Source organism: Perognathus longimembris, chromosome 13, assembly GCF_023159225.1.
Source record: "Perognathus longimembris pacificus isolate PPM17 chromosome 13, ASM2315922v1, whole genome shotgun sequence".
In the NCBI taxonomy this organism is placed as follows: domain Eukaryota; kingdom Metazoa; phylum Chordata; class Mammalia; order Rodentia; family Heteromyidae; genus Perognathus; species Perognathus longimembris.
In genome coordinates, this window is record NC_063173.1 from 11495371 (window position 1) to 11520364 (window position 24994).

The following is a 24994-nucleotide window of genomic DNA, read 5'->3' on the forward strand; positions in this document are numbered from 1 at the left end:
ACTGTTTCCCCATCTGAAAACTAGGGTGCCAAACTTGCTGCCTGAGGTCATTCTAGTTCTCTGTAAGAGGAAGTCACCTGCCTAACTCTGGGTCCATAGCGCAGGCCCACAGAGCCGTAGCCTGCACATTTCTATCCATGTACCCCTGAGGTTATGAAGGAGATTATTATTATTATTTTGCTAGTCCTGGGGCTTGAACTCAGGGCCTGGGCACTGTCCCTGAGCTTCTTCACTCAAGGCTAGCACTCTACCACTTGAGCCACAGCGCCACTTCCGGCCTTTTCTGTGTATGTGGTACTGAGGAATCTAACCCAGGGCTTCATGCATGCTGGGCAAGTTCTCTACCACTAAGTCACATTCCCAGCCCCAGAGCCTATTATTATTTATTGCCGATCGGATGAGCCAGTTCCCCATCCAGCTGCCCAATCCAAAGCCTTTTCACGATGGCGCTCTTCCTGAGTCTGCCGCAGCTGGCTGTCCACAGTGAGGAGACAGGAAAGGAGGGGTGGAGGCCACAGGACTTGACCTTTTATGGCGTTTAGAGAGGGCTGGCTGAGGAGAAGACTGAAACACAAGCTCTCTAAAACCCTGGCATCTGACGTGACCCCGAGGAGTCTCGGCATTACAGTATCTGAGCTTGGAAATCCCGGAGAAGATCTTGCCGAGTGTCACCCAGGGCAGCTTGGGAAGCAAGCCCAGACGAGACCTGCACCAGTGCACTTGAGCATACGTGGCACACAGCACAGGGCCGTGATGAGATGCACTGTGACAGTGACCCGGAGGCGGTTTAGGCTCCACATCCCAGCAAGGCCCGGCCTGGGGGGCGGGGGTCCTGGGTCACAGAACCACAGCCAGAAGGGATCTGCCGTTGGGGGCATGGCACCCCCTGCTGGCTGAACTGGAATTCCCACGTGGAAGTGCGATTCACCTTGGTTTCCTGGTTCCAGAAGCCCACGGACACCACCGTTTGCAAAGGCTGAAGTGACATATAAAAGGGCTCAGTGTTTGGATGTATGCCGTCCTGTGCAATCTTCTCCAGCACTTTACATCATCTGTAGACTACATCTAATATCTAATGTGATGTCACTGCTATATTGAATTGTTTAGCAATTAATGACAAAGGAAAAAAGTCTATATGCTCAGGATAGATGCAACTACAAGTCTAATTAAAATTTCCATCCAGGGCTGGGGATATGGCCTAGTGGCAAGAGTGCTTGCCTTGTATACATGAGGCCCTAGGTTCAATTCCCCAGCACCACATATACAGAAAATGGCCAGAAGTGGTGCTGTGGCTCAAGTGGCAGAGTGCTAGCCTTGAGCAAAAGGGAGCCAGGGACAGTGCTCAGGCCCTGAGTCCAAGCCCCAGGACTGGCCAAAAAAAAAAAAAAAAATTCCATCCAACATCGGTCAAACCATGTGGATGCAGAACTCAAGCCTAAGAAATAAACACAAAGACCATAGGCAGAGGCTGGAGGAGTGGCTCAAGTGGTAAGAGTGCTTGTTTAACAAGTGAAAAGCCCAGAGTCCAAACTCCAGTACCACCAAAAAAGAAAAAAAATGGAAAAATGGGTGTGGGGGGGGAAGGCTAGAGGCTCAGACTTAAATTTCAATATCTCATCCTAGGCCGACTGGCAGCAGGAAAAGTAGTACAGCCAGGCACACCTTGCCATCTACAAGTGCCTTCGCTCCATGGGGCCGGGAGCTAGACATGCTTCCTGGGTCTGAGGACAAGGCTCAGCCTGCACTTAGGTCTAGAGGGGAATCCCCCGGTGCTGGCCTCTCAAATCCCATCCTGGGCCTCACTGCCCCCTTCATGGGAAAACCCAACATCGATTATATTTTCCTGGGCTTGGACCCTTCTGGTCTCCTGCTCTGGTGTTCAGGAAGGCAAGTATGGGAGGCTCTTGGTCCAGTGATGGATATGAGAGAGGAAACTCAGTGGGGCTGGTGGGACTGCCCAGGTCAGACTTAAAGGTTTGTTTTTGTCTGTTGTGGGGCTTGAACTCAGGGCCTGGGCACTGTCCCTGAGCTTTTGTGCCCTACCACTTTGAGCCACAGCTCCACTTCCAGTTTTCTGGTGGCTAATTCAAAGACTTTCCTGGAGCTGGGGATATGGCCTAGTGGCAAGAGTGCTTGCCTCGTATACATGAGGCCCTGGGTTCAATTCCCCAGCACCACATATACAGAAAATGGCCAGAAGTGGCACTGTGGCTCAAGTGGCAGAGTGCTAGCCTTGAGCAAAAAGAAGCCAGGGACAGTGCTCAGGTCCTGAGTCCAAGCCCCAGAACTGGCCAAAAAAAAAAAAAAAAAAAAAGACTTTCCTGTCCAGGCTGACTTTGAACCATAATCCTCAGATCTCGGCCTCCTGGGTAGCTAGGATGATAGGCATGAGCCTAGCTCAGACTTCAGTTTACAGAGCAGAAGAAAAGCCATGGAGTGTGTAAGCCGTGCCTAGGGAACGGGCAGCTTGCGGAAGCATTTGAGATCAAGGAGCCTGGAGAAGAGAAATTGGGGGGAGAATGAGAAATGCATGCTCTGGTGTCACACAGATAAGGGTCGAGTCCTAGATCTGCTATTGCCAGGTTGTGTGGCCTCAGGAAAGTGACTTTATCTCTCAGCGTGAGCTCACACACATAGGGTGTTACTGAGGAGGAAACGCAGAAAACCCATGTCAGGAGCCCCAGCTTCTGCCAGACCATTGAACTCTGACACCCCAACTTGCTCCTTCTTCTTCCTATTCTCCATTCCGAATCCTTGTACAGGCCAGCACCCAAGAGTTCTGCCCCCCATTTATCTCTGACACAGGGGCCCCACTGTCCTCCTCTCAGCGCAGCCCCGCCGTCTAGCCCTGACCAGCCTGGCGTGCCCGCTCACTTGCCTCTTACCAGTCAGGACTCCTCACTGGCCATAATTGGGCCCAAAATAGCACTTCCCCTGTGCAGCTTCCTGAATGTGGCCGTGGCTTAATGTCTGGGAGGACACAGAGAAACTTGGTGTTTGGCAGGCATGCAAAAGACCTGAAGGGCTCCCAGAGGTCAGCTGGGTCCAGAGAAGGCTGGGCACTTGCCTCTGGGCACACAGCATTGGAGAATCAGGGCTGGAGCTAGTTTTCAGGTGTCTGGATCCCCATCCTCTCCTTAAACGAAGGCAGGACCTCTCAGCTAAACTTGATGTCCCCCACGGCACCCTCAGGACCCACAAACCAGTGTCTTGACAATGGTTTGAAACACGTGACAGGGGCCAGCTTTTCCAGTCTTCTGCCTCCCCCTGGTTTCTAAGGGTTATTTTTCTGATGACAGGAAACCCTTTAAGCCTTACTGTGTGACCTCAGATAAGTCCCTGTCTCCCTGTGCGCTCCACCTTCTCTGGAAGGTAGACGGTGTAGGTGAACCCTGCCCTCTGGATGGCCTTTGGCTCTGACCCTCTCCTCTCCTCTGGGGTCAGGAAGTTCTTTCCAGGACTGCTCTTGAAGAACATGAGCCAGGGACACCATGAATGACTAGATGTGGCTCTGGCCCCACCGCTTTCTCCTTTCCTCTCTTCCCTGCCCAGGCCTGGCAACAATAGCAGAGCAATGTGAACCCAAGTCTTAACTCTTAGAAGATGGATGCCCCTGAGGAAGCTCACTTCAGGGAGCCTGTTTCCTCCTCTGAAAAAGGATAAGAAGAACCAGACACCAGTGGCTCACAGCTGCAACCTTAGCTATTCAGGTGGCCGAGACCTGAGGATGATGGCCCAAACTTAGCATGAGCAGGAAATTCCATGACACTCATCTCCAAGAAGCCGGAAGTGGAGCTGTGGCTCAAGAGGTAGTGTCAGCTTTGAGCAAAAAAAAAGCTAAGGAACAGCACTTGGCTGAGTTCGGGCTCCAGTACTCTCCACTCTCCTCTCTCCCTCTGCACACACACACACACACACACACACACACACACACACACACTGCGTAACAAGAGTAGCAACATCCAGGACCATTGGAAGATTCCAGTTCCCAGCCTACAGCCACCCTGAAGCTGGGGTTATTGTTTTGTAGATCTCAACTGGCCTCTCCAGGCTAAATTCAAGAACTATGTATTAGGTACCTATTGTGGTGGGCATGGAAGCAGGTGCCTTCAAAGCTCCCTTTCTAGCTTCCCCTGCCCTTTCCTCTTCCTCTGCTCACTTGATCTGTGCCAGTGCCAATCACACCACGGCCCTGCACCCTTCCTTGCCTTGGTTCAACTGTTCCCTCTTCATATCAAATCCCGGTCCAATTTCTCCTGCTTGGCCACATTTCTCCTTGTTGGCCATACCATGATATCTTCTCTAACCACAGGAAACTCTTCCCCAACACAAACGCCATCTTACTATGTGACCTCAAGGAAGCCCTTGTCCCTTTCTGCTTCATCTTCCCTGAGGGGAGATGGTGTAGCTAGCTACCTCTAGGAAGGTCAAGGCGAGCTTTAGAGGTGAGGGATGTCATGTTCTGTCGTGGCTTTTATGCACATCCACCGATCTACACTCATTTGTGTATTTTTTTCCTCCAGTTATGGGCTTAAACTCAGGGCCTAGGTGCTGTCCCTAAACTCTTTTTGCTCTACCACTCGGAGCCACAGCTCCACCTCGTTTCCTGGTGTTTAGTTGGAGATAACAATCTCATGGACTTTTCTGCCTGGGCTGGCTTGGAGCCATGATCCTTAAATCTCAGCCTCTGGAGTAACTAGGACTAGGCATGAGCTACCAGCATCCGACTTGATTTGTGTACTTCCTTGTATAAATGTCACATACTTCAATAAAGTTTCCTGTAGAAATACTGATACCTGAGTGCTGCCTTAATTGGTCCGAGATGGTTGGATCTCAGGTGGGTATAAAATGCAAGCCAGGGGCTGGGAATGTGGCTTAGCGGTAGAGTGCTTGCCTAACATGCATGAAGCCCTGGGTTCAATTCCTCAGCACCTCATAAAAGCCAAAAGAGGTTCTGTGGCTTGAGTGGTAGAGTGCTAGCCTTGAGCAGAAATGAGGCCAGGGACAGTGCTCAGGCCCTGAGTTCAAGCCCCAGGACTGGCAAACAAATAAATAAATAAGATGCAAGCCAGGCTGAGCCACTGCTTTCCAGAAATGAAGAACCTTTTCTTCTACCAAGGACCATTGGCTACTCATAACATCATTGGCAAGCCATACAAAATTATCCATCAAGGCAGATGGCCACAAACAATTGAGAAGCATGTGTGTCCATCCCTTCATGTACCAAATTATCCTGAGGGCCTTAGATGGCCTGAGGACTGGACGTTCCTCACCCCTGCAAGAGGTGCTAACTCCTCCAGAAGTCTCCCCTGGGCCTGAGGCTTGCCCACCCATGCATCACCTTCTTGCCCGCAGCTAACTGGCTCAGGCTGAGCACCTGACCAAGGGCAGCTACCGTCTGCAGGCTGGCCAGTGCTCCAGGAGGGGGCCTTCTTATTAACAGTACACTGTGTCCGACTTGTCCACAGAGATGCTGAAGCTGGAGAAACAGCGTGGATCTTGCCTTAGGGACCTGGTTCTAAAACTGAAGTCTGAGCCTTTGCCAAAGCTCAAAGCCCTGAGGCAGCAGAAGCTGGCACCAGGGGCTGCAGCAGGCAGGCAGCAGTGGAAGAAACAAGAGACCCAGCAGGGAAGCCAGAGGTCTGAGATGCAACTCCCATGTCTCAGCTGCTGTACCTCTGACAATTCACGTGCCTCTGTCAGTTCATGTTTCCATGAGTGAACACCCCTTTATTTCAGGGGCACAGCAAATCTCCTTTGCAATTCAAAGACTGGTGCACACCAAGCAACCATCTTGTGCAGGAAGGAAGCATCAGCTCATTTACACACAAGGAAATGGAGGCTTACAACAGCGCCATTCATCCAGTCCCATAGGTGACTGGTAGTGAAGTCGAGGTCCCAAACCAGGGGTTCCCAGCTTTAAATTCCGTTCTCCCAACGCTTTGTCTCATCATAGATCCCACATGGATATTGCCTTCTACTCTGCAATACAGCTGTGCTTAACACAATCCCATCCTCTCCAGTGAGATCATGTGCTCAGCACATCCTGTGGCTTTGAAGGCTGTCACACCTGAGAGATGTGTGTGCCACATCTGAGGACTGAACTCACACTAAGCACACATTGCTACTCAGCCTAAGAACTGAATGTGTGTGTGTGTGTGTGTGCGCACCAGTATAGGGCTTGAACCCAGGGCCTTCTAGTTGGCTCGCTTGCCCATAATTGGCACTCTACCACTTGAGATATGCTTCCAACCCAGCTTTCTGGTGGTTAACTGGAGATGGAGTCAAACAGACCTTTTCTACCTGGGCCCGTTTCAAACCACAATCTTCTGATCTCAGCCTCCTGAGGAGCTAGCGGAGCAGGAGTGAACCTCTGGGACCCGCCAGAATTGAGCTTCTAAGTCAGTTGATTTGGTTGGAGACGTCATGTAAAAGTCTGACCTGCCGTTTCCTGTCACGGCCTCAGGTCCTGCAGGTGTGCTGTGTGTGAGAGGCGCTTTGCCCCATTGCTGAGCCTTTTCCTTCGTGACAGATTTAATGACACCTTTTGGGACCAGAATGAAGATGGAGTCACCTCTGTTCCAAAGACTGGATTCTTCTTAGCTTTGGTCAGGGTGCCCCAGCCATACTTTCTGGACATCATTTCCTGGAGGAGCCTTAGACAGGCTCCTTGGTGCACTGGCTCTTTGCCTGACTGCCATGTGTCAGCTCCACTTTCAAGCCCATCACGGACTGACGGCCATGCACTGATGCACGGAGATGACCTATGTGATGTCTGCATTGTTTTACATGTGCCTAAGTAATCTTCTGGGAATTTAAAATGCAACCTGCTGACAAAGCTTAAGTAGCACAACTTCTTAAATCTAAGCTGAGATAGAAGCAATGATCTGCTTAGAGGAACACAGCACTCTTTGGGGTTGACTGAGCGAGCTGGTGTTGGGAAGCCCTCGTGGCTGGGGAGACAGAGTCCTGAGGTAGCTGGCGGAGGCCTTTGGCCCACAGCCAATGGGGAGCAGTCATTTTGGCGTTTCTATTTATTGACTCTTTAAATTTCATCATCCAAGGAGAGTTAATACATGACTGTTTGGTAGCAAGAGAAACAATCTAAAACCACAATAACCCACCCACCCCAAACAAAAACAAAACCAAACAGAACAAACCCCATCTGAAACCAGACCTTTGGAGTTATAGCTGAAGCAAGGGCCAAGGGTCAGAGTGGCTCCCTGTAGGCTGCAAGGCGCAAGGAAAGGCTTCCCTCGACAGAGAGGCCTTCCCAACGGGAGGACCCCTTGCTTTGGGGGTCCTTTCTGAAGGCTCCCCCCGCCCCCTGGCAGGACAGGGTGTGAAGAGGGATGCAGTGGTCAAGGTGAGGGGGTTTCTAAGTTCAACCCCCTGGGTGACCACAGTGCCAGTGCATGAGACATGGGGGAGTGGGGACTGGGGTAAGGGACTGTGAGGGGTCAGGGTCCTTTTCTCTTACCTGAGAGAATGCCCTGCCCAAGGCCCTACCAGTGTCCCCAAATTAAGACACCATTAAAGGCACCGCCAACCCTGGGGAATGCCAAAGCCTGAGAAGGCCCCCCCCATGGAGTTACCTGACAGTCATCTTGTTTGGATGGCTAAGGGCACTTGGTCCTGGCCTCTGGATTGGGATGGGGTGAAAGCCTATATTAAGGGGCATGTTTCTGTGTCCTGGACATAGAGAGAGAGAGAGAGAGAGAGAGAGAGAGAGAGAGAGAGAGAGAGAGAGAGAGAGAGAGTATAACAGGGGAAGGAAGGTATGTGGAGGGTTGAAAGCGTATGTTAATGTTTCAGTGTCTTAGACATAGTGTGTGTGTGTGTGTGTGTGTGTGTGTGTGTGTGTGTGTAACAGGGGGAAGGTATGTGGACATTGGTCCCTCTGGGAAGGTCTGGATAGGGTATCAGGGTGGCCCCTCAGGCAGAAATGGGCATTTTTCTTCCTGTCATTTCCTCACATCATGTCCTGCCCCAAGTCACTGCATAAATAAGTGCTTTGGAAAGTACTCATCTAAAAAGGAACATAAATACTGTACATGGGAAAGGATGCTGTTCCCCAGCCCTCCCGCTGCCCCAGAACACCCTCCCAATATTGCACATGGCCTCCCCAGCCCCATGGGGTCCAGGTCCAGCCGTGTCTTTGGTAGAAGCTCCAGGGACAGAGGTCCCGGGCAGCCTGCATGCCCCCAACCTGACCACAACTGGGAGCACGGAGCAGCCAGTGGCTGGGAGAAGTCCTGGCCGGGATGGCCAGCAGGTGTTCCTTCAGGAATGCTTCTGAGACAGTGAGACAGAGTCCACGCAGGCGCAGGCGCCCCCTGCTCAGGCGCTCTGGCCAGATCTGCACGTGGGCTGGGAAGAGGCAAGCAGGCTGAGGGCAGGCGGGCAGGCGAGTCCTGGGCCGCAGACCGGGTCACACCCTCCACAGGAGGAGGTGGTTTGTGCTGTCATCTCGGCCCACCGTCTCACTGCTGCCGCCACCTCCACTACTGAGCCGGAAGTCCTCATAGCCGTCGCCTCCACTGATAACCAGCATTTTTGGTCTGGCTGAGGCGGAGCCTCGGTGCCGGGGAGAGTCCCGGTGCTCTAGGGATGGTAGCTTCTCAGGGCCTGTGTGCGGGGACGGGCAGAAGAGAGGATATGTCAGCCTGAGGTGATTGAGTCTTATCATCATCTCCACAGCCTCAGGACCATACCCCAGAAGATAGCAAGGCTGGCAGATCTCCTATAGGGGATCCCATACAGTTAGCCCAGGACTTCTTACTTGGAAAGAAGTACCTATTTCTGGGCAGTCAGACTTCTTATCTCCCATCTGTACTTTTTTTTTTTTTTTGGCCAGTCCTGGGCCTTGGACTCAGGGCCTGAGCACTGTCCCTGGCTTCTTCCCGCTCAAGGCCAGCACTCTGCCACCTGAGCCACAGCGCCCCTTCTGGCCGTTTTCTGTATATGCGGTGCTAGGGAATCGAACCGAGAGCTTCATGTGTAGGAGGCAAGCACTCTTGCCACTAGGCCATATTCCCAGCCGTCATCTGTACTTTCTAGTCAGAACCTCCCAGGGACAAACCTCTCTCTGGATTACTACATCTAAAATGCCTTCTTCGCAGGACACTGGTGGCTCACGCCTGTAATCCTAGCTACTCAGGAGGCTGAGATCTGAGGATCGCAGGTCGAAGCCAGCCCAGGCAGAAAAGTCCCTGTGAGACTCTTATTTACAATAAACTCAAAAAAGCCAGAAGTGGGGCTGGGGATATAGCCTAGTAGCAAGAGTGCCTGCCTCGGATACACGAGGCCCTAGGTTCGATTCCCCAGCACCACATATACAGAAAACGGCCAGAAGCGGCACTGTGGCTCAAGTGGCAGAGTGCTAGCCTTGAGTGGGAAGAAGCCAGGGACAGTGCTCAGGCCCTGAGTCCAAGGCCCAGGACTGGCCAAAAAAAAAAAAGCCAGAAGTGGTCCTGTGGCTGAAGTGATACAGTGCTAGCCTTGAGCACTAAAGAGGCTCAGGGACAGCGCCGAGGCCCAGAGTTCAAGCCCCAGGACTGGCAAAAAGAAAAAGAAGAAAAAAAAAAAAGAAAAGCCTTTTTCTTTTGCTGCCCAATATGACAGATTACGCATGCCACAGTGGTCCCCTAAGATTATAACGGAACTGAAAAATTTCTGCATCCTAGGGGTGTTGTAGCCATATTTGTGACATTCTTTGATACACTGTTCATGTGTCTGCAGTGATACTGGTGTAAATAGATCTATGGCGCTGTCAGTTATATAAAGGCAGAGCCCGTGCAATTATACACTGTACATAATGCATAGTAATGAATGACTATGCTGCTACCTTATGTCTTTTTTTCTGTGCTGGGAATCAAACCCAGGGTGCATCATTCATATAAATTTTTATACCAAACCTTGTATTATTTTTTCCAAGTACTCCTACTACTTAGATATAAAAAAAGTTTTCTGTAAACTCCACACACTTGTGTGCAGTACATCAGTTGATTGCATCATTTCCTCTTGTGCTTGATTTAATCTTGTGTTGTTTTGCTCATTGTAGTCTTAGGAGCAATAGCCTAAACCATACAACCTGGCTGCATAGTAGGCTACACCATCTATTTGTGAAAGTACACACTATCATGGCCACACAACAGTGGAATTGCCTAGCGATATATTTCTTGGAACATGTCCAATTGGTAAGCCATGCACAAGTCTATACAATATTCCTGTTTCCTACAGTCCTTTCTCAGGTAGGTCGCTCATCTTCTTTAGTCTCAGACAACTCCTGGCAGGCTTTACTCTACTGCTTTACTAACTCAGACTTTACTGTGCTCATTCCCAGTTACTCCCTCTTGGAGAGAGGCATTCTTGTCCTGCCGAAGTCTTTTCTGATTATGACCTCTGTGATTTCACACTGCTTCACTCTCTGATTCTCCCAGCCCACTTCCTGTCCTATATGCCGTTCTATGCTCTTTTTTTTTTTCTTTTGGTGCTATTTCTATTTCCTGCCTACACATCACTTCCTGAGTCTTCTTCCTGCCCGCTACATGATTTCCAATCCGGCTTTATTTCCTGTTTTGTACAATGAACACATACAACAGGATCTATTTCCTACAAGTATAGTCTATTTTTTAGTGTATAAAGTACTTCCTGTTTCCCATAGACACTTTTTCTCACCCCCCCTCCCCCCGCTCGCCCCAGTATTCAGCACCAAACCTAGAGCTTCTTATGTCCTAGGCAAGTGCTCTACCACTTGAGCAACACATCTAGTCCTTTTATTTATTTATTTTAAGGTTTGTTTTGGGGACAGTGTCTTGCTACCATTGCCTGGGCTGATCTCAACTTACATCCACTCCCCAGGTGGCTGGGATTACAAGTGTGTGCCACCATGCCTGACTCGTGATACTTCTTTTGACAAGATCCTACTCACATGACATCCTAGATTTAATTTGGGGGGTTTTTGTGACATAGAACTCTCAGTTCTCTATGACACTTTTCCTTGCAAAGCCTTCTCTGGCAGGGCAGTAGGGAGTACCAACCCCAAACTCCAGGCACTCTTATGTCCAGGTAGGACAGTATGTGCTGGGAATCAAACCCAGGGCCCCTCAGTATAAATTTCCATACTAATCCTTCTACTGTTTTTTTCCAAGTGTACTCCTACTACACGTAACACAGAAACAAGCTCTGCAGACCCACCTGTGTCTGGAGGAGGGGGCGGGGTTGGACAGAGCAGGCTGAAGCCATCAGGGAGCTGGACTGCAGCCAGGAAGCGGACGTGGCCGGTGTGGCCCTGGCCGAGGCCGGCAGGGCTGAGAGGCGCCCGCGGGCAGCTGACAGTACTGGGGGAGGTGGGCATGGTGAGCACGACACCGGCGCTGGTGCCGACCCACAACAGCTCCTCGCACACCAGCAGCGCCGTGATCCGTAGGCAGGCGGCCTTATGCTGTCGGATGATGGCATCAGAGCCTAGATGGCAAACAGAGCAGGCTGGGGCCCCATGCTGGCCCTGGCTCCGCCTCCTCAATCATGGGGGCGGAAAGGCTCCAAGGAAAGGGACAGTGGGAACGGTTGGTACCTGCCAGCATCCTATGCACAGGGGGGGTGACATCTACCTCCGCCAGCTGCTCAAAGGTGTCTGAATGGTAGAGACATACATGGGCACTTCCTTTCAATGTCACCCATACACCCAGGCTGGAGTCCACCATGCAAGCCACACTTCGGCTTGAATCCTGCCCCACGTAAAATGTGTGCTGTGGGGGAAGGGAGGGCAGAGAGCAGTTGGTGAGAGCAGCAGGCCTTCCTCCTGCCTGACCACAGCCAGGGTTCACACTCCCTCCATGACTTCCCCAAGCCCTCCAGAGACCACCCCGGCCCTCAGAAGACAGCCAAGGCTGGGTCCTAGGTCTGGATGACCAACCTTCCAAAGCGTGCTTGCACTAGTGTCTCCCCGCTCAATCCCCAGAAAGGAATAGTGTGTGCCCTTTTCTCATGCAACCTGAGTGACACACAGATCAGAGAAGAACCTAAGGCTTGGAGTGTTTTCCGTCGGTGGCCTCTCCTGGGCAAGTTCAGAACCAAAGAACACTCACAGAGACAGTCCCAGGGCTGGGGCATGAACCCAGGTTTCGGACTCTAGCCCAGCTGGTGCTACACCAAGAAAGAGGGAAATCAAGGGAACCTGTGGCCCTTCAACACCACACAGGCTAGAGATATCTGGCTTGTATGGAAATGAAGCCAGGGATGAAGACAAGTGTCTAATGGTAAGGGCTGAGGACATTAGGAAGAACCTTTTTCCTAGCCCCCAGCCTACATTGAGAGAGATGGAGGGCAGGAGCATGAATAAGGACTTCTAACCTGTATGGGACACTTTCTGTCTTTCTCACCAGCTACAGGAGAAATGGGGATCAGAGGACAGGGCCTGGCCCTATGTCACACAGAGGCCAGAGAAAAGTCCCAGCCCCTCAGCCGGACACTCCTCTGCTCCCAAGGTGTCATTCTCCCTCTCATACTGGCCCAGCTCATCCTCAGATACCAATTCTGCTTCCCTACCCCCTTGGTACCTCCAGCTGCAGCGTGTCAGGGTTCAGGACAAGGACTCGGTTCTGGCAGCCACACCATAGCCGCCCACCCACAGACACCATCTTGGTGATGGGGCTCCCCTGAGGGCCCAGTGTCACCGATTTGAAGTTCTGGGGGTCCCAGAAGTGGCCTGGAGTGTGGCGAGGGGAAAAAAAAAACAGGAAATTTAGCACATTTAAGCCTCAGCATCCCCTGAAGAGATCTAGACATTCTCATTTATAAGCTAGGACACTGAGGCCCCAGAACTCACTCGGTCATGTTTCCAGACTGGTGGTCTGGCCACCCACCTGCCTAGAAGATAGCTCCACTCTCAACAAAAGGATTGGGATGAGGCAAGCATTGGGGTGGGGGCGGGGAGGCAATGTACCTGCTTCTCTTTGGTAGACCACAAGTTCTCCATTGGCCAGAGACACAAACACCTGGTTATTCAGATACCTAAGCAGGCAAAAATAAGAGTCAGGCATTTTAGGAGGTCAAAGTGTAGGGCCTAGAGCCAGATGTATCCCACATCAAATTGCCATGGCTCCTGAGAGACTAGCTCCTCTCACTCCATTCTCCAGGTGAGGGGAGCCTGAGGCAGCAACACGACAGAATTCACAGCACAGCCAGCCAAGGGCTAGGCCTCCCTCTGTCCAGCAGGCCTGCCCCCCCACCCCCCCCACACCCAAGGAAGGGCCAGTAGAAAAGAGCCCAGTGAAAAGAAGAGGGCAGGACAGATATCCTGGGGCCTTACAAGATGCAGGTCACAGAGGCTGCATGCTGGAGCTTCATGCTGTTCCTGCGATCTCGGATGCTGTCAGAGGACTGGTACACGTGCACACTGTGGGTCAGAGGTGAGCACTGTGACAGATGCTTGGCAGAGGGGTCACTGGAGACATTCCTCCACCCACCTCCCCACGCCAGGTGCCTGTGCAGGGTACTAGATCCCCACGAGGCCAACCCCTCTGGCATCCTTGGCAGCAGAACCTCTAAGGCCTGATCCCAAAGTCTTCCTGCTTCTGCTTCAGGACACCCAGGATGTCTAGCACTGTATCTCCAGGTCTTCTGTTCCTACCAGCCATCCTCCGTGCCCAGCCACACGGAGCTCTGGTAGGCCTCAGGGTCGACACTCAGCAGGTCTTCAAGGCTTCCCCGGGTGAAGGAGCCTCGGCTGGAGCGGCGAAGGGCTCTCCCATCCATTGGGCTGGTGCCACAAGGACCACCGGGCCCAAAGGAACCAGACAAGGGTAGGAAGCCAGGCTCCTGTTCTTCCTCGGAGCTGGTGGTCTCTGCTGTGGCTTCCTTAGAGCTTGGAGTCTCCTCATCTGAGGGGGACAAAGGTTTGTGTCTCCCTTCCCCTCTACCTAGCACACACCTAGCATTTCTCTGAGCCTTAGCCTGCCATTCCTGAGTCCCTCCTGGCTGTGCTCCTCTTTCAGCAGTTGCTGCCATCCAGCCTCTGTGCAGGCCTGAGGGTTACTCCACTCGGACGGTGTAGACCATCCATCTAGCACACCTCAGCCAGGTGGGCCAACCCCTTTACCCTCCTTATCCAGGCCTTCCAGGCTCTTCAGGAGCCCACCTGCCCCAGGTCCTCAGTGTTACAGACTCTGCCCATTTTGTTGCCCCCCCCACCCCCCTTCCCGTGTTAACTGCAGAGATCTGGTTCCAGCCTTTGTCTCCTCCTCTTCCTCCTCCTCCTCCTCCTCCTCCTCCCCTCTTGGCAGGTCACTCAGTGTGTTAAGCCCAAACTCTCACACTCACTGCCAAAGCTGGAGGAGATGGTAGACCGGCTGGCCTGGCTCTGCAGAGTCCCTGAGGGACTGGGTGAAGATTCATCATCCGAGTCGCTGTCAAAGGGCACCAGCTCAGGGCGGGAGTCACCCTCGGCAGGACCTGGAGCCATCTCCAAAGCAGAGCCGGAGATGGAGATGTGCAAGCAAGGCTGGGTCCCTGGCTCCACGAGCGTGGCCGCTTCCTCGTCCCCTGCAGTGTCGACCTCCAGCTCTGGACACGGGGGCTCAGGAGCTGTCTCCGGAGGGGTCCTCAGGGACTCAGGCCTTTCCCTGCCAGGCCAAAGGAAAAGGGATGATAGCCACTAGGAGGAGTCAGAGCAGTTCTCTGACCTGACCCTGCCCATGAACAGGCCAACCACAGGCCCCGCCCACAGCCCCTAGGCCCCACCCACCACAGGGTGGGGTTTGTTTCCCACAGGTTTGTGCACCCAGCCCGAGGGCCCGGCCCGGGTCTCACTGGTGGCAGCGGCGCTGCAGGCCCGGCACCGCCCCGATGCAGAGGATGCGGGCCGAGCAGACAGCGATGCAGGCCTCCACGTCGGGCTCAGCGCGCAGGCTCAGCAGGCACACCTGGCCCACGTAGCCATCACTGTTGCACACCCACACCTCCGGCGAAGGCTCGGGGCAGCTGCTGAGGGTGGGGGCCGCACAGGAAAACTGGAAGAGGCAGAAAGGGACAGAGAAAGGTGAGAAACTGCTGCCCGCAACATACTCTGCCAGGTGACCCCAGCAGGATGGAGCGGGGTGGACCTGTGTGGATCCTTTGACCTATCAGGTGCAGCTGTACCTGCACGGACACGTGCACACATCCCGTACACAGTCAGCTACGTGCACGCAACATGAGGCACTGCTAATGCTGGTTCCCACGCGGACACATAGGAATGCATGAGCCAAGACAGTTTCACGTAATTATAGCCTCTGTTCACATCACATGTACAGGTATGCACGTAACAGCCATATATACATGCGACACGTGTGCAGTATCCACACACATGTACAGAGAGCTGGGTACTCAAAAACACAGGGAGCAAGTGCAATGCTGAGTACACATAAGCAACATGGACACAAAACAGAAATCCACGGCCACATGCTAGCACTGAATCCTCACGTCTACGTGGCCATGTGCACATACACACCTGCATGCCACTGCGGGTTTTCATGATGGGGATGGCTTTCAGGAACTCGGGGTCTAGACAGCTTTTGCTGGATGCTGTAGTGGAAATGGATGGACAGACAGGGGTCAGGGCAGAGGTAGACAGACCCTGCTTTTAGCACCCACCTCACCCTGGTCCTGTCCCATTTCCCTTTCTCCCCTTGGGGTGTCTCTAGGGAGTGGCTGATCCCAGTTACGCTAGAAGAAAGGCTGTATGTTATAACCTGGTTGTTCCTGACCTCAATTTTTTCCCCATCTGTACAATGAAGTTGTTAGACTCAGCAGTTTGTAAGCCATGGACTCCGATCAATAGCTTTCCATAATCTATGGATACTGGTCAGAGGGGAGGAGAGGGAGGGTCTGGGCCATTTAGGCCCTTGGTGGGGTTTCTGTCCTAATCTGGTCCTGTCCACGGGGTCCCCTCTCTGCCAGGGATAACCTGGGGAGAACCAAGCCAGCATCTGATCTGATTTCACTGCAGAAGTCTCAGTCTCCCCTCCCTGCCAGCTGATGGAGCACTGTAGTGCTGGGATTTCTAGCTTTTGAGGTCAGATACTACGATTGCCAGCATGGACCCTGGCTTACCTAACTTCCTCTTGGCTTCATCGAAGGCCTGCTCAAAGCCCAGGCGGGCATCAGGGTGGGGAAACTCGAAGATGAACGAGTCCGTGCCCTCAGGCCTCGTGGCACATAGCTCCAGCTTAGTAGGAGGGAAGGAAAGCGCATAGCATAGCGCCTGCTTCTCTGACAGGTCCCGGTGCATGGCGGCTGAGAGGTCCCGTAGCGCATCATCCAGGCTCTGCAGGGAAGAGGCCCAGACCTCAGGCCCAAGGTCTCCCCACAGCAGGCACCTGGCCTTGGGAATGTGTGAGGAGAGGAAGTGGGAAGCTGTCTGCTCTCTAGACCGGCAGAGGCAGGTCTCTCCCACAGATGGGCCCTCCCTTTCCCGCCGATGAGATACAGCTATGTCTCCAGCCTCCAAACTGCACAGACCTGGTGGGGGAATCCCAGGCTCTCAGAGAGTTTGCTCATTTGGCCCAGTGTGGTCAGGTCCTCATCCAGGCGGCTGATGGCTTTCTGGATGCTCTCCCGATTGGTGGCTTGGGATGCCCCTGGTGGGGACAGAAGAAGGCCAAGGACAGACAAGGTCAGTCTTGGGCAGACATTCCTCCCTCACAGCACAGCCTATAGCTGGGCACAAGGACTGGCTTGGCAAACTGGGAGCTTAATGGAGTCCAAGCTTTCAGGAGCAGGCAACAGACAGTTTCCAGAGAAACCCCAGGCCTGAGAACAGGAGACGGGACGTGGTTGAGAGCCATATGGCCCTTAGAGAACTTGACAGAGATGCGCAGAGTATGAAAAGGCAGATGGCTCTGCAGGTTGTGTGCACCCTAGCAGTCACAGATCTATGACAGCAGTGCCGCCTCCCTGGGCAAATGCCACGCAGTCACTCTGCTGACCCAGGGACCCGCCTCCTCACAAAGGAGGAGCAACAGGCCGGGGCCCTGCATTCCCCACAGCTGACCATTGCCAAGTGGCTGGCTGGTCCTACAGGCCGGCTGGGCATCCCACTGCTTGCTGCCTGGCTTGGGTGTGTCTACTCTGGACTAGAGGCCTACACGTGGGGCTGTCTCTCTATCCTTGGAAAGGACATTAAGCCTTGAAGTCAAAGGACAGAAAGCTTTCTTTTGTTCACTTTTTCCTGTCTTCTGCTCTTGTTTACACAGGGTATCGGTGACACTGTAATGGTACTATTGGAGTAGGTAGGTCACAACTAGCAGAATGGTAAGAAGGAAGACCTGGATGGGGTCATGACAGCGCTAGAGGAAGCAATGTTTGGAATGGCCCTGTAGCCAAGGACCCTGCAGGGGTGCCGGACAGCCTGATGAGGAGGGGGAGGAGCATGGAGTAAAGGGGAATGACAATGGAGAGCTTGTGGTAGACACAGAGGTCTGTGTCTACAGAAAGGACAAAGTGTGCTGGGTGGACAGCCATGGTGTGTACTAGGAGAGTCAAGGCTGGGTAGAGCTCGGCTATGGTCACAATATCGTGCCTCTCTAAAAGTTGTTATGTTGAAATCTAATCCCCAATGTTGTTATTAAGCAATAGGGCCTTACAGAAAGGACAAGGTCCTATGGGTGGGGCCTTCATAAGTGGAATTAGTGCCCCTCACCGGACAATAGATATGTTGGTTTCTTGATCTGGGGTGACCTCCCTCCAGAACTACGAGCCATCAGTTCCTATTTTATTGTAAGATGACCTGCTTTGTGGTACTTTTTGTTATAGCTACCCATACAGACTAAGACAATCTGCTGCTACTCCTTAAAAAAACTGTCCTGCCCCAGTCCCACTGACTTTGACTTTCCCTGTGACTTTGCCCCATTCCTGGCCATGGCTGAATGGAGCAGGACCCAAAGGTGGTCATTATGTCTGCCGGCCTGGTCTCCAGTGAGGAGCAATGAGGTGGATGAGTCATTATCACCAGCAGCGCGTTCCTCCCCAGGACCCTGACAGGCACTGGCTCATCCCTCGCGAGGGCCTATTAATTGGGCCTCATATCACTGGAGTTGTGAGAACAAGATGGCTCACAGCAGGATGTCAGAGCAAAGAACAGCACAGACTGTAGCACCACTTAGCCAGACTGCCCCATCATCCAACACTAGGTGCTCAGGTGAACCTGTGTCTAACGACAGTTCCACCTGCTCTTCCTGCAGCCTCCCCTGCTGCGGCCTGCCAGCCCAGATCCGGCCACTGTGCAAGGAGTCTGCCTGCACAGTGGCTCCAGCTCCTTCTAGCTCCCTCGTACTGGATGGAGAACTAAGCTCAAAATCTGAAATCCAGGTGGACAGGGAGCAGGGCTGGCCTCAGCTCACACCTCTAGGAGGCTTCTCAGAGGAAGACCCCAACACCACAACTCCGGGGCAGGCGTAGGTCAGCCCCACCTTTGATGATGTTTGTATCTTCCAGCGGCAGCTTCCACAGCATCTTGTACTTGCTGGCTGTGTCGATGACACTGGCTGCCGTGTACCTGTGGATAGATAATGGGGTGCTCTCGAGGGCAAAAGGGATGGGGTCCAGGGCAGGACGACGACTCCCTCTGCCTGTACCACCCCAGTCTGGCCCAGACACTCACAGACTCATGGAGCTGCGCCGCAAGGAGCCCGACTTCCGCTTCAGGGTGGTACAGACGATGAGGTCCGTGAACAGGAAGAGGGACCGGTCCTTCTTGCCACCGATTGCCTTCTGTGGGGCCCAAGGCAGGATTCAGGATGGGTATACACAGTCCAGAAGTCTGCCCATACCCAACCTCAGTGCCTAAAGAGACAATGAAGCCCAGGGAGGGCGAGGGCTCTCCCCAAGCTGTGCAGCCGCAGCAGGAAGACCTGTGGGCGGCAGGTGTGGGAAGAGTGAAGGGAGGAATGGAGGTGGGGAGCTGGGGACAGGTGGGCAGAAAACAGAACACTTCTTACCACTTCAATGACCATCTCCTGTCTCAGGAACCGCCGCAGAGGGGCCTGGAGCTGTGGGGCAGGGGATGTAGTGTCACAAAGGCTATTAACCCCTATCCCAGTGACCCCTTGGCCCACTCCCTGGGCCAAGCCCGTGGAAAGCAGCATCCTGTCCACCTTCCCCATTCGGGCTGACAGGCCCGGGACGCACGGAGAGAGAGAGATGGATGGATCACAGGTGCAAGCTCACTACAGATGTGGGTGTGGACAGGCCAGGGTTCCAGGTGACAGATGAAGACACAGAGGCTGGGTGGACACAGACACGGGGACGGGGGCGGGGGAGGGGGGAAGGTGGCACGCACATCCTCCATGCCCTCGATGTGGGCCTCAATCTCCTGCAGCACGCGGGCGTGCCGCTCTGCCTCCTCAGCACTCCGCACGCCCTTGTTAATGCGTTCCGCCACCTGCTTGATGTTCCGCTGAGCGTCCAGCAGGAGCGGGTGGTCTGGGTGGTCTTCGGGTGTGTGCTTCAGGAGATCCTGAAGGGAAAAAACAAGGACTTACACTTAGGGACTCAGACCGACTGCTGGAGTCGAAGAGACTATGGGCAGAGACCAAGGAGGATTGCCTTTCCTGCTCGATCTCTGAGGACTCTGATGCGAGGCTCAACCAGGCAGGGGCTGCCGGGACCTCTAGACCCCTCCGTGCCTCTGGGTATCGCCCCCTGTCTACCCTGTCCGGTGCCCACCTTCACCAGGAGCTCGTAGCGTGGGATCCGTTGCACGGGCTTGATCATGAGGTCAGATAGCGCCTGCTTCTCCTTGTTTTCACGCATGCTTTGCTGAAACCCGAAGCAGGCGAGAGACCCCACGTGAGGAAGGACATGCCAAGACCGTACCAGGGATGGGATCCCAGAAAACCCCCACAGCCCAACCTGAGAGTAGAGGCTGACCCACTTGCTAGGGCCATGTGCCCCAACTGGGAGCTCCTGGACTCTCACCGCTGGCCCAAGGTGAGGGTCGCCCCCACCCCTTGGCTTGGCCCACATACCTCCAGGAACTTGAGGAAGGCAGGCCTCGCCTCCTTAGCCACGCGCACGGCATCCTTTGCATTGAGGAAGTTATCGATATAGGCAGAATAGATGTTTACCAAGACGTCTTTGGAGAACTGTGGGTAAGGAAGCACGTTGGAGACGCTCGAGGGTCCTACTCACCTCATCCTTCCTCCAGTTTAGGCATCAACAGTGTCCTCCAACTAGAAACACCTGTGGACGCGGAGGTGCGACTCAAGACAGAGGGCTAGCTTGCAGTGAAAAAGCCAGGCCCAGGGCCCCAAACTCAAGCCCCAGTACCAGCACACACAGAGAGAAAAGTATCAGGAACCACGCATGTATACACACACGTACACAGGTACCTCTGCGCTGTGTATTGTGTGTGTCTGTGGGGGAGGCAAGTACATGTCCTGACACGTCCTGTGCACGCACTGACACGTCCTGTGCACGCAGGCCTGGTTCTGACTGAGCGCCTCTGTCCCCAGGTCTCTGATCTGACCACACACAGCCCAGGCACTGTCCTCGGAGTGCACAGACTTATTTCAGCGGCCTAGCCTTTGCTCGCGCTGTCCCTCTCCACCAGAAATGCCTCTTCCCACCCTCCCTCTCCCCAACCCTCCGGGGCTACGCTCCACTTCGGCCTCCTCCAGGAATCATCTCTGCTATGCACCTGGCCTTCGGCTTCTCCGGATGTTTTTCTGTCTCCCAGCCATGGTAGAGTTCAGGCTGAGTGGAGTTCCTGCCTCTCTAAGGTGAACCGTCTAAGACAGGATAGAGACGGAAGCTGCTCTGTCTTCACATCCCGCCCCCCACCCCACGCCCCGGGTCCTGAGCTGGACTCCCCTCCCTGTGGAGCACAGGCTCCTGCCATAGCCCTGGCACAGGCAGGAGGGTGAACCCAGTGCCACTGAAGGGAACGAGGGAAGCTGCCTCATGATCCTCCCCACTGCCCCCTGCCTGGTCACATCCGTTTCCAGGACAGCAGGGACGGGCTAAAGCCTTTGTAGGCTCAAGGTCCCACCCCACATTATAATGAACGGATTAAAATAGGCTCCCACGTCATAGCACACAGATAAGGCATTTTTAATTGGCTTGTGGAATTTCTGGAAGAGCTTTCTGCAACTGTGCCTGTAAAGTTATGTGGCTCTGAGTTATCATTTTAGTTTGCATTTGGCTATGGCGTATCTAATCATCATCATTCATTCGTTCGTGGTTAATTCTGGCAAAATAAAATGTAACTAAAATTTTCAAATGTAATTCTATCCTTACAAGTAAACGCTAAATGGAACCAAGAAAAAAAAAAACAACGACATGTTATTTTAAAATGTTTTTAGCAGATCCTGGGAATTGAACTGAGTCTCATACTTGCTACCTCAGCCACATTCTTTGGCTTTTGTTAACTTTTTTAGGCAAGGTTTCATGGTTTTGCTTCAGCTAGCCTTGGACTTTTGTCCTCCTACTTCTACCTCTTACTGGAATTATAGGCATGTAACACCACCAGACCCTGACGTGTTATATTCTACAAACGTTTATTGAAATGTTTATTCGTCTTGTTTTTGCAGATCTTTCTAGAGCGAGTCCTGGCTATAAGACCTTGAAAAGCTTACCTGGGTGAGGAGTATGTCACATGAGGTAGAGAGCTGGAGCCTGGAGTCACACTTTCTAGAACCAAATCCTCTACCACTCACAACTCTCAACTCTTGTTCAGGTGACATATTCCTCTATCCCTCTGCTACCAACCTTAAAGTCAGGGTAGTAAGCTCACCTTCCTCTCAAGGGCTGCTGATGTCTAATATATTCAAAAGTATTCCCTTCACACAGAATGGGCCAAAGAGCATTAGCTATGATTACTAAAATGCCTAATGATGAAAAAAGATAATCAGGACAAGGCCAATGTCAAGGTCAATCCTATGTTCAGGGTCTAGGTCCAGGTGAGAGCAGCAGTTCAGGTGCTGGTTAAATTATGGGTTGAGGGGCTAGGAATATGGCCTAGTGTTAAGTGCTCATCTCATATACATGAAGCCCTGTGTTCCATGTATATAGAAAAAGCCGGAAGGGGCGCTGTGGCTCAAGTGGTAGAGTGCTAGCCTTGAGCAAAAAGAAGCCAGGGGCAGTGCTCAGGCCCTGAGTTCAAGCCCCAGGACTGGCAAAAAAACAAAACCAAACAATAAATTACGGGTTGAAGTCACTAACAGAATCCACATAAGGTTTGGGTCAAGGACCAGCTCAAGGTTAAGACTAAGCACTGGGACACAGTCAGAGTCTGGCTGGGACTGGGGTCCATACCAGAGTCTGGCCATGCTCTGGGGTTGGGCAATCTCCAGGTTCAAGTCCACCCAGAGGCCGGGGCCAGATCTGAAGTCACTGTGAGTGTCTAGGAAGTCCTGGAAGCATCAAGGGTACTCACCGATTGGACAAGGAGGGCCCCCACCTTCTGCTGGGCGTGCCAGGTCTGGACACAGTGCCGCACCTGCTCCAGGAACTGCTCATGGTGCTCCAGGAGCTCTGGGATCTGGTCAAAAATCTCATCTACCAGCGATGGGTCACACAGCAAAGAGTTCTCCGGCTGTTTCAGTGGTTGCATGTAGCCCTGGGGATGGATCCATGGGGTCAGTGTATGCCCCTTCCCCGCCCCCCCCCTCCAGATGGTATCCCACGTCACCACACAGGTCTCTGGGTGAGTGTCCATGTGACCACCCATGCCTGCTGTTCAGTAATGCCTCCCACACTTCGCTCATGTGACCCGGAGCTGGTGGGTGGGGCCCTATCTCATCGGACTGTGGTTTATGCACGGGGCGAAGGGGCTCAGGAAAGTTTGAGGGATATACAAACAAACAGGCTTGTTTGTTGTTGACTGGGAAATTACGACTGAACACTTACTGTGAGCCAGGCACTGTTCTAGGTACTTCAAAAGAGCAGAGAACAAGAAAGACCCAAATCCCTGCCCCGACTGAGCTAACAGCTAGTCAGATGAAACACACAAATACAAGGGACAAGGAAAAACAATCAACAAATCACAATTCACCCTTCACCCAGTCTAAGAGAAACCGTTATTTTTATCTTTAAGAAAGAAAAAAATAACTTGTTGCCAATTAAATCATAATGTGCTGTCAATTATAGGATGAACTCTGGTTTCTGAGATGTTACAATGTAAAGATCAACCAGGTACACAGCTCTCATAAATCCGTTATCTGAAAGAAGATAGGAGGATTATGAGTTCCCGGGCCACCCAGGCAAAAGTAGCCAGATTCTATCTCAACACCAAAATGCATCTGAGCACTGTTGGCTCATACCTATAATCCTACATAGTCAAGAGACTGACACCTAGGGAATCATGGTTCAAAGCAGAAAAAAAACAAGTGCTTGAGACTCCATCTCCAATTAGGCTAAGTATAATGCATGGCTGGAAGCTTGGTAGAGCGACAGCCATGAGCAAGAAAGCTGAAAAAAGGGGCTGGGGATATGGCCTAGTGGCAAGAGTGCCTGCCTCATATACATGAGGCCCTGGGTTCGATTCCCCAGCACCACATATACAGAAAATGGCCAGAAGTGGCGCTGTGGCTCAAGTGGCAAAGTGCTAGCCTTGAGCAAAAAAGAAGCCAGGGACAGTGCTCAGGCCCTGAGTTCAAGCCCCAGGACTGGCCAAAAAAAAAGCTGAAAAAGAGTACAAGGTCCCGAGTTCAAGTCCTAGTACCACAGCAAAAGAGAAAAAAGTGAAGATTCAGTTGTGCGAGGAATTCCTACTGCTGTAAAGAACACAAAGCAGGGAGGATACAGGTCACTTGTAAAGTTACGGGGGTGGGGGGTGGGGGTCGCGTGGTGTTACCGAGTCCGTGACTAACACTCCTGTTTTTCCGCTTCAAATCTGTATTCAGTGGAATTTCCTGGGAATGGAGACTGTTCAAAAGCTTTCATGGAAAGGTTGCCCTCTACTGGCCTACATTGTAACTACAGGCAAGGAAGTGAGGGCGTTATTGAAAAAGAACATGCGGATGTTGCAATAACATTTACATCAAACATTTAAAAAATCTGGCTTGTTTTGTTAAACAAACCTGGGAAAGTCAAACTCAGTAGAATCATCTTGGCTGGTTGGAGATTCTGCAAAGGCCCGTGGTGACGGTGAGGAAAGCAGGCAGCCTGGCTCTCAGAGAGCTCCCTGGTCAGTGCCACCCAGAATCTTGACTAGCCCACGGAAGTAAATAATGAACAGAGATGCCAACACAGAATCTGCTAAGGCTTAGAAGCTAAGCCAACGCCTACATTCCCTCAAATGCTCACTGAGCAACTACTGGGTGCAGAGCCCCAAAGCCAAAGGTGGGACCGAGTCCCCACATCTGTAAGCTGGCAGCTGAGTGGAAGGGGCCAGAAAACAAATACAAAAAATAATCATTTTACAGGATGCTACGAGAGTGGAAGAGGTCAGGTGGCAGAAGGAAGGAAGGGGGCTTGGTCAGGGCACTCAGGAAAAGGGGGGAAGGTTCTTAGCTGGGAGTGTTAAGGTTCACAACAGGCTCTGAGAATAAGGCTGTCACCTAGGAAAGGGTATAGACTCAGGACCTGAGTTCAAATCCCATCTCCTGGCTGCTGACCTTGGATTTAACCCCTTTGTTTGAAACTCCTGGCCTGCAGGAACACTTCTGGTCTATTTTTGTTAGCAGTGATCACCAGAAATTAGGGCTAAGCCTGTGAAATCCAGCGTCCATTTAAATTTTTTTAAATTTTTTTGTCAGTCATGGGACTTGAACTCAGGGCCTGGGCACTGTTTCTGAGGTTTTTGTTTGTTTGTTTGTTTTTGCTTAAGGCTAGCCCTCTACCTACTTTGAGCCACATCTCAAAGACTTTCCTGTTCTGGCTGTCTTTGAACTGCAAACCTCAGATCTCAGCATCCTGAGTAGCTAGAATTACAAGTGTGAGCCACTGGCACCTGGCTCAATGGATAAGAGGGAAGAACCAGTCAGAATGACAGTTTCCACCCAGTCTATGG

General features: G+C 52.5%; 1 protein-coding gene across 3 annotated transcripts in view; it reads right to left on the reverse strand.

The window, feature by feature from the left end:
• Arhgef17 (Rho guanine nucleotide exchange factor 17) overlaps positions 1-24994 on the reverse strand; it is a 75293-nt gene that overhangs the window by 6864 nt on the left and 43435 nt on the right. The window contains exons 3-21 of one of the 3 annotated variants that reach the window (XM_048359811.1): positions 22418-22600; positions 20010-20126; positions 19708-19800; positions 19322-19498; positions 18981-19031; positions 18644-18753; positions 18453-18538; positions 16504-16622; positions 16096-16309; positions 15494-15567; positions 14815-15014; positions 14326-14627; positions 13637-13886; positions 13316-13402; positions 12950-13017; positions 12564-12712; positions 11579-11753; positions 11200-11469; positions 7859-8628 (exon numbers count right to left, since the gene is read on the reverse strand). In XM_048359811.1, the coding sequence (XP_048215768.1) occupies positions 8432-8628; positions 11200-11469; positions 11579-11753; positions 12564-12712; positions 12950-13017; positions 13316-13402; positions 13637-13886; positions 14326-14627; positions 14815-15014; positions 15494-15567; positions 16096-16309; positions 16504-16622; positions 18453-18538; positions 18644-18753; positions 18981-19031; positions 19322-19498; positions 19708-19800; positions 20010-20126; positions 22418-22600 (2922 nt within the window). In that variant the 3' untranslated portion in view covers positions 7859-8431. The other 2 variants (XM_048359812.1, XM_048359813.1) reach the window with 2 other exon arrangements.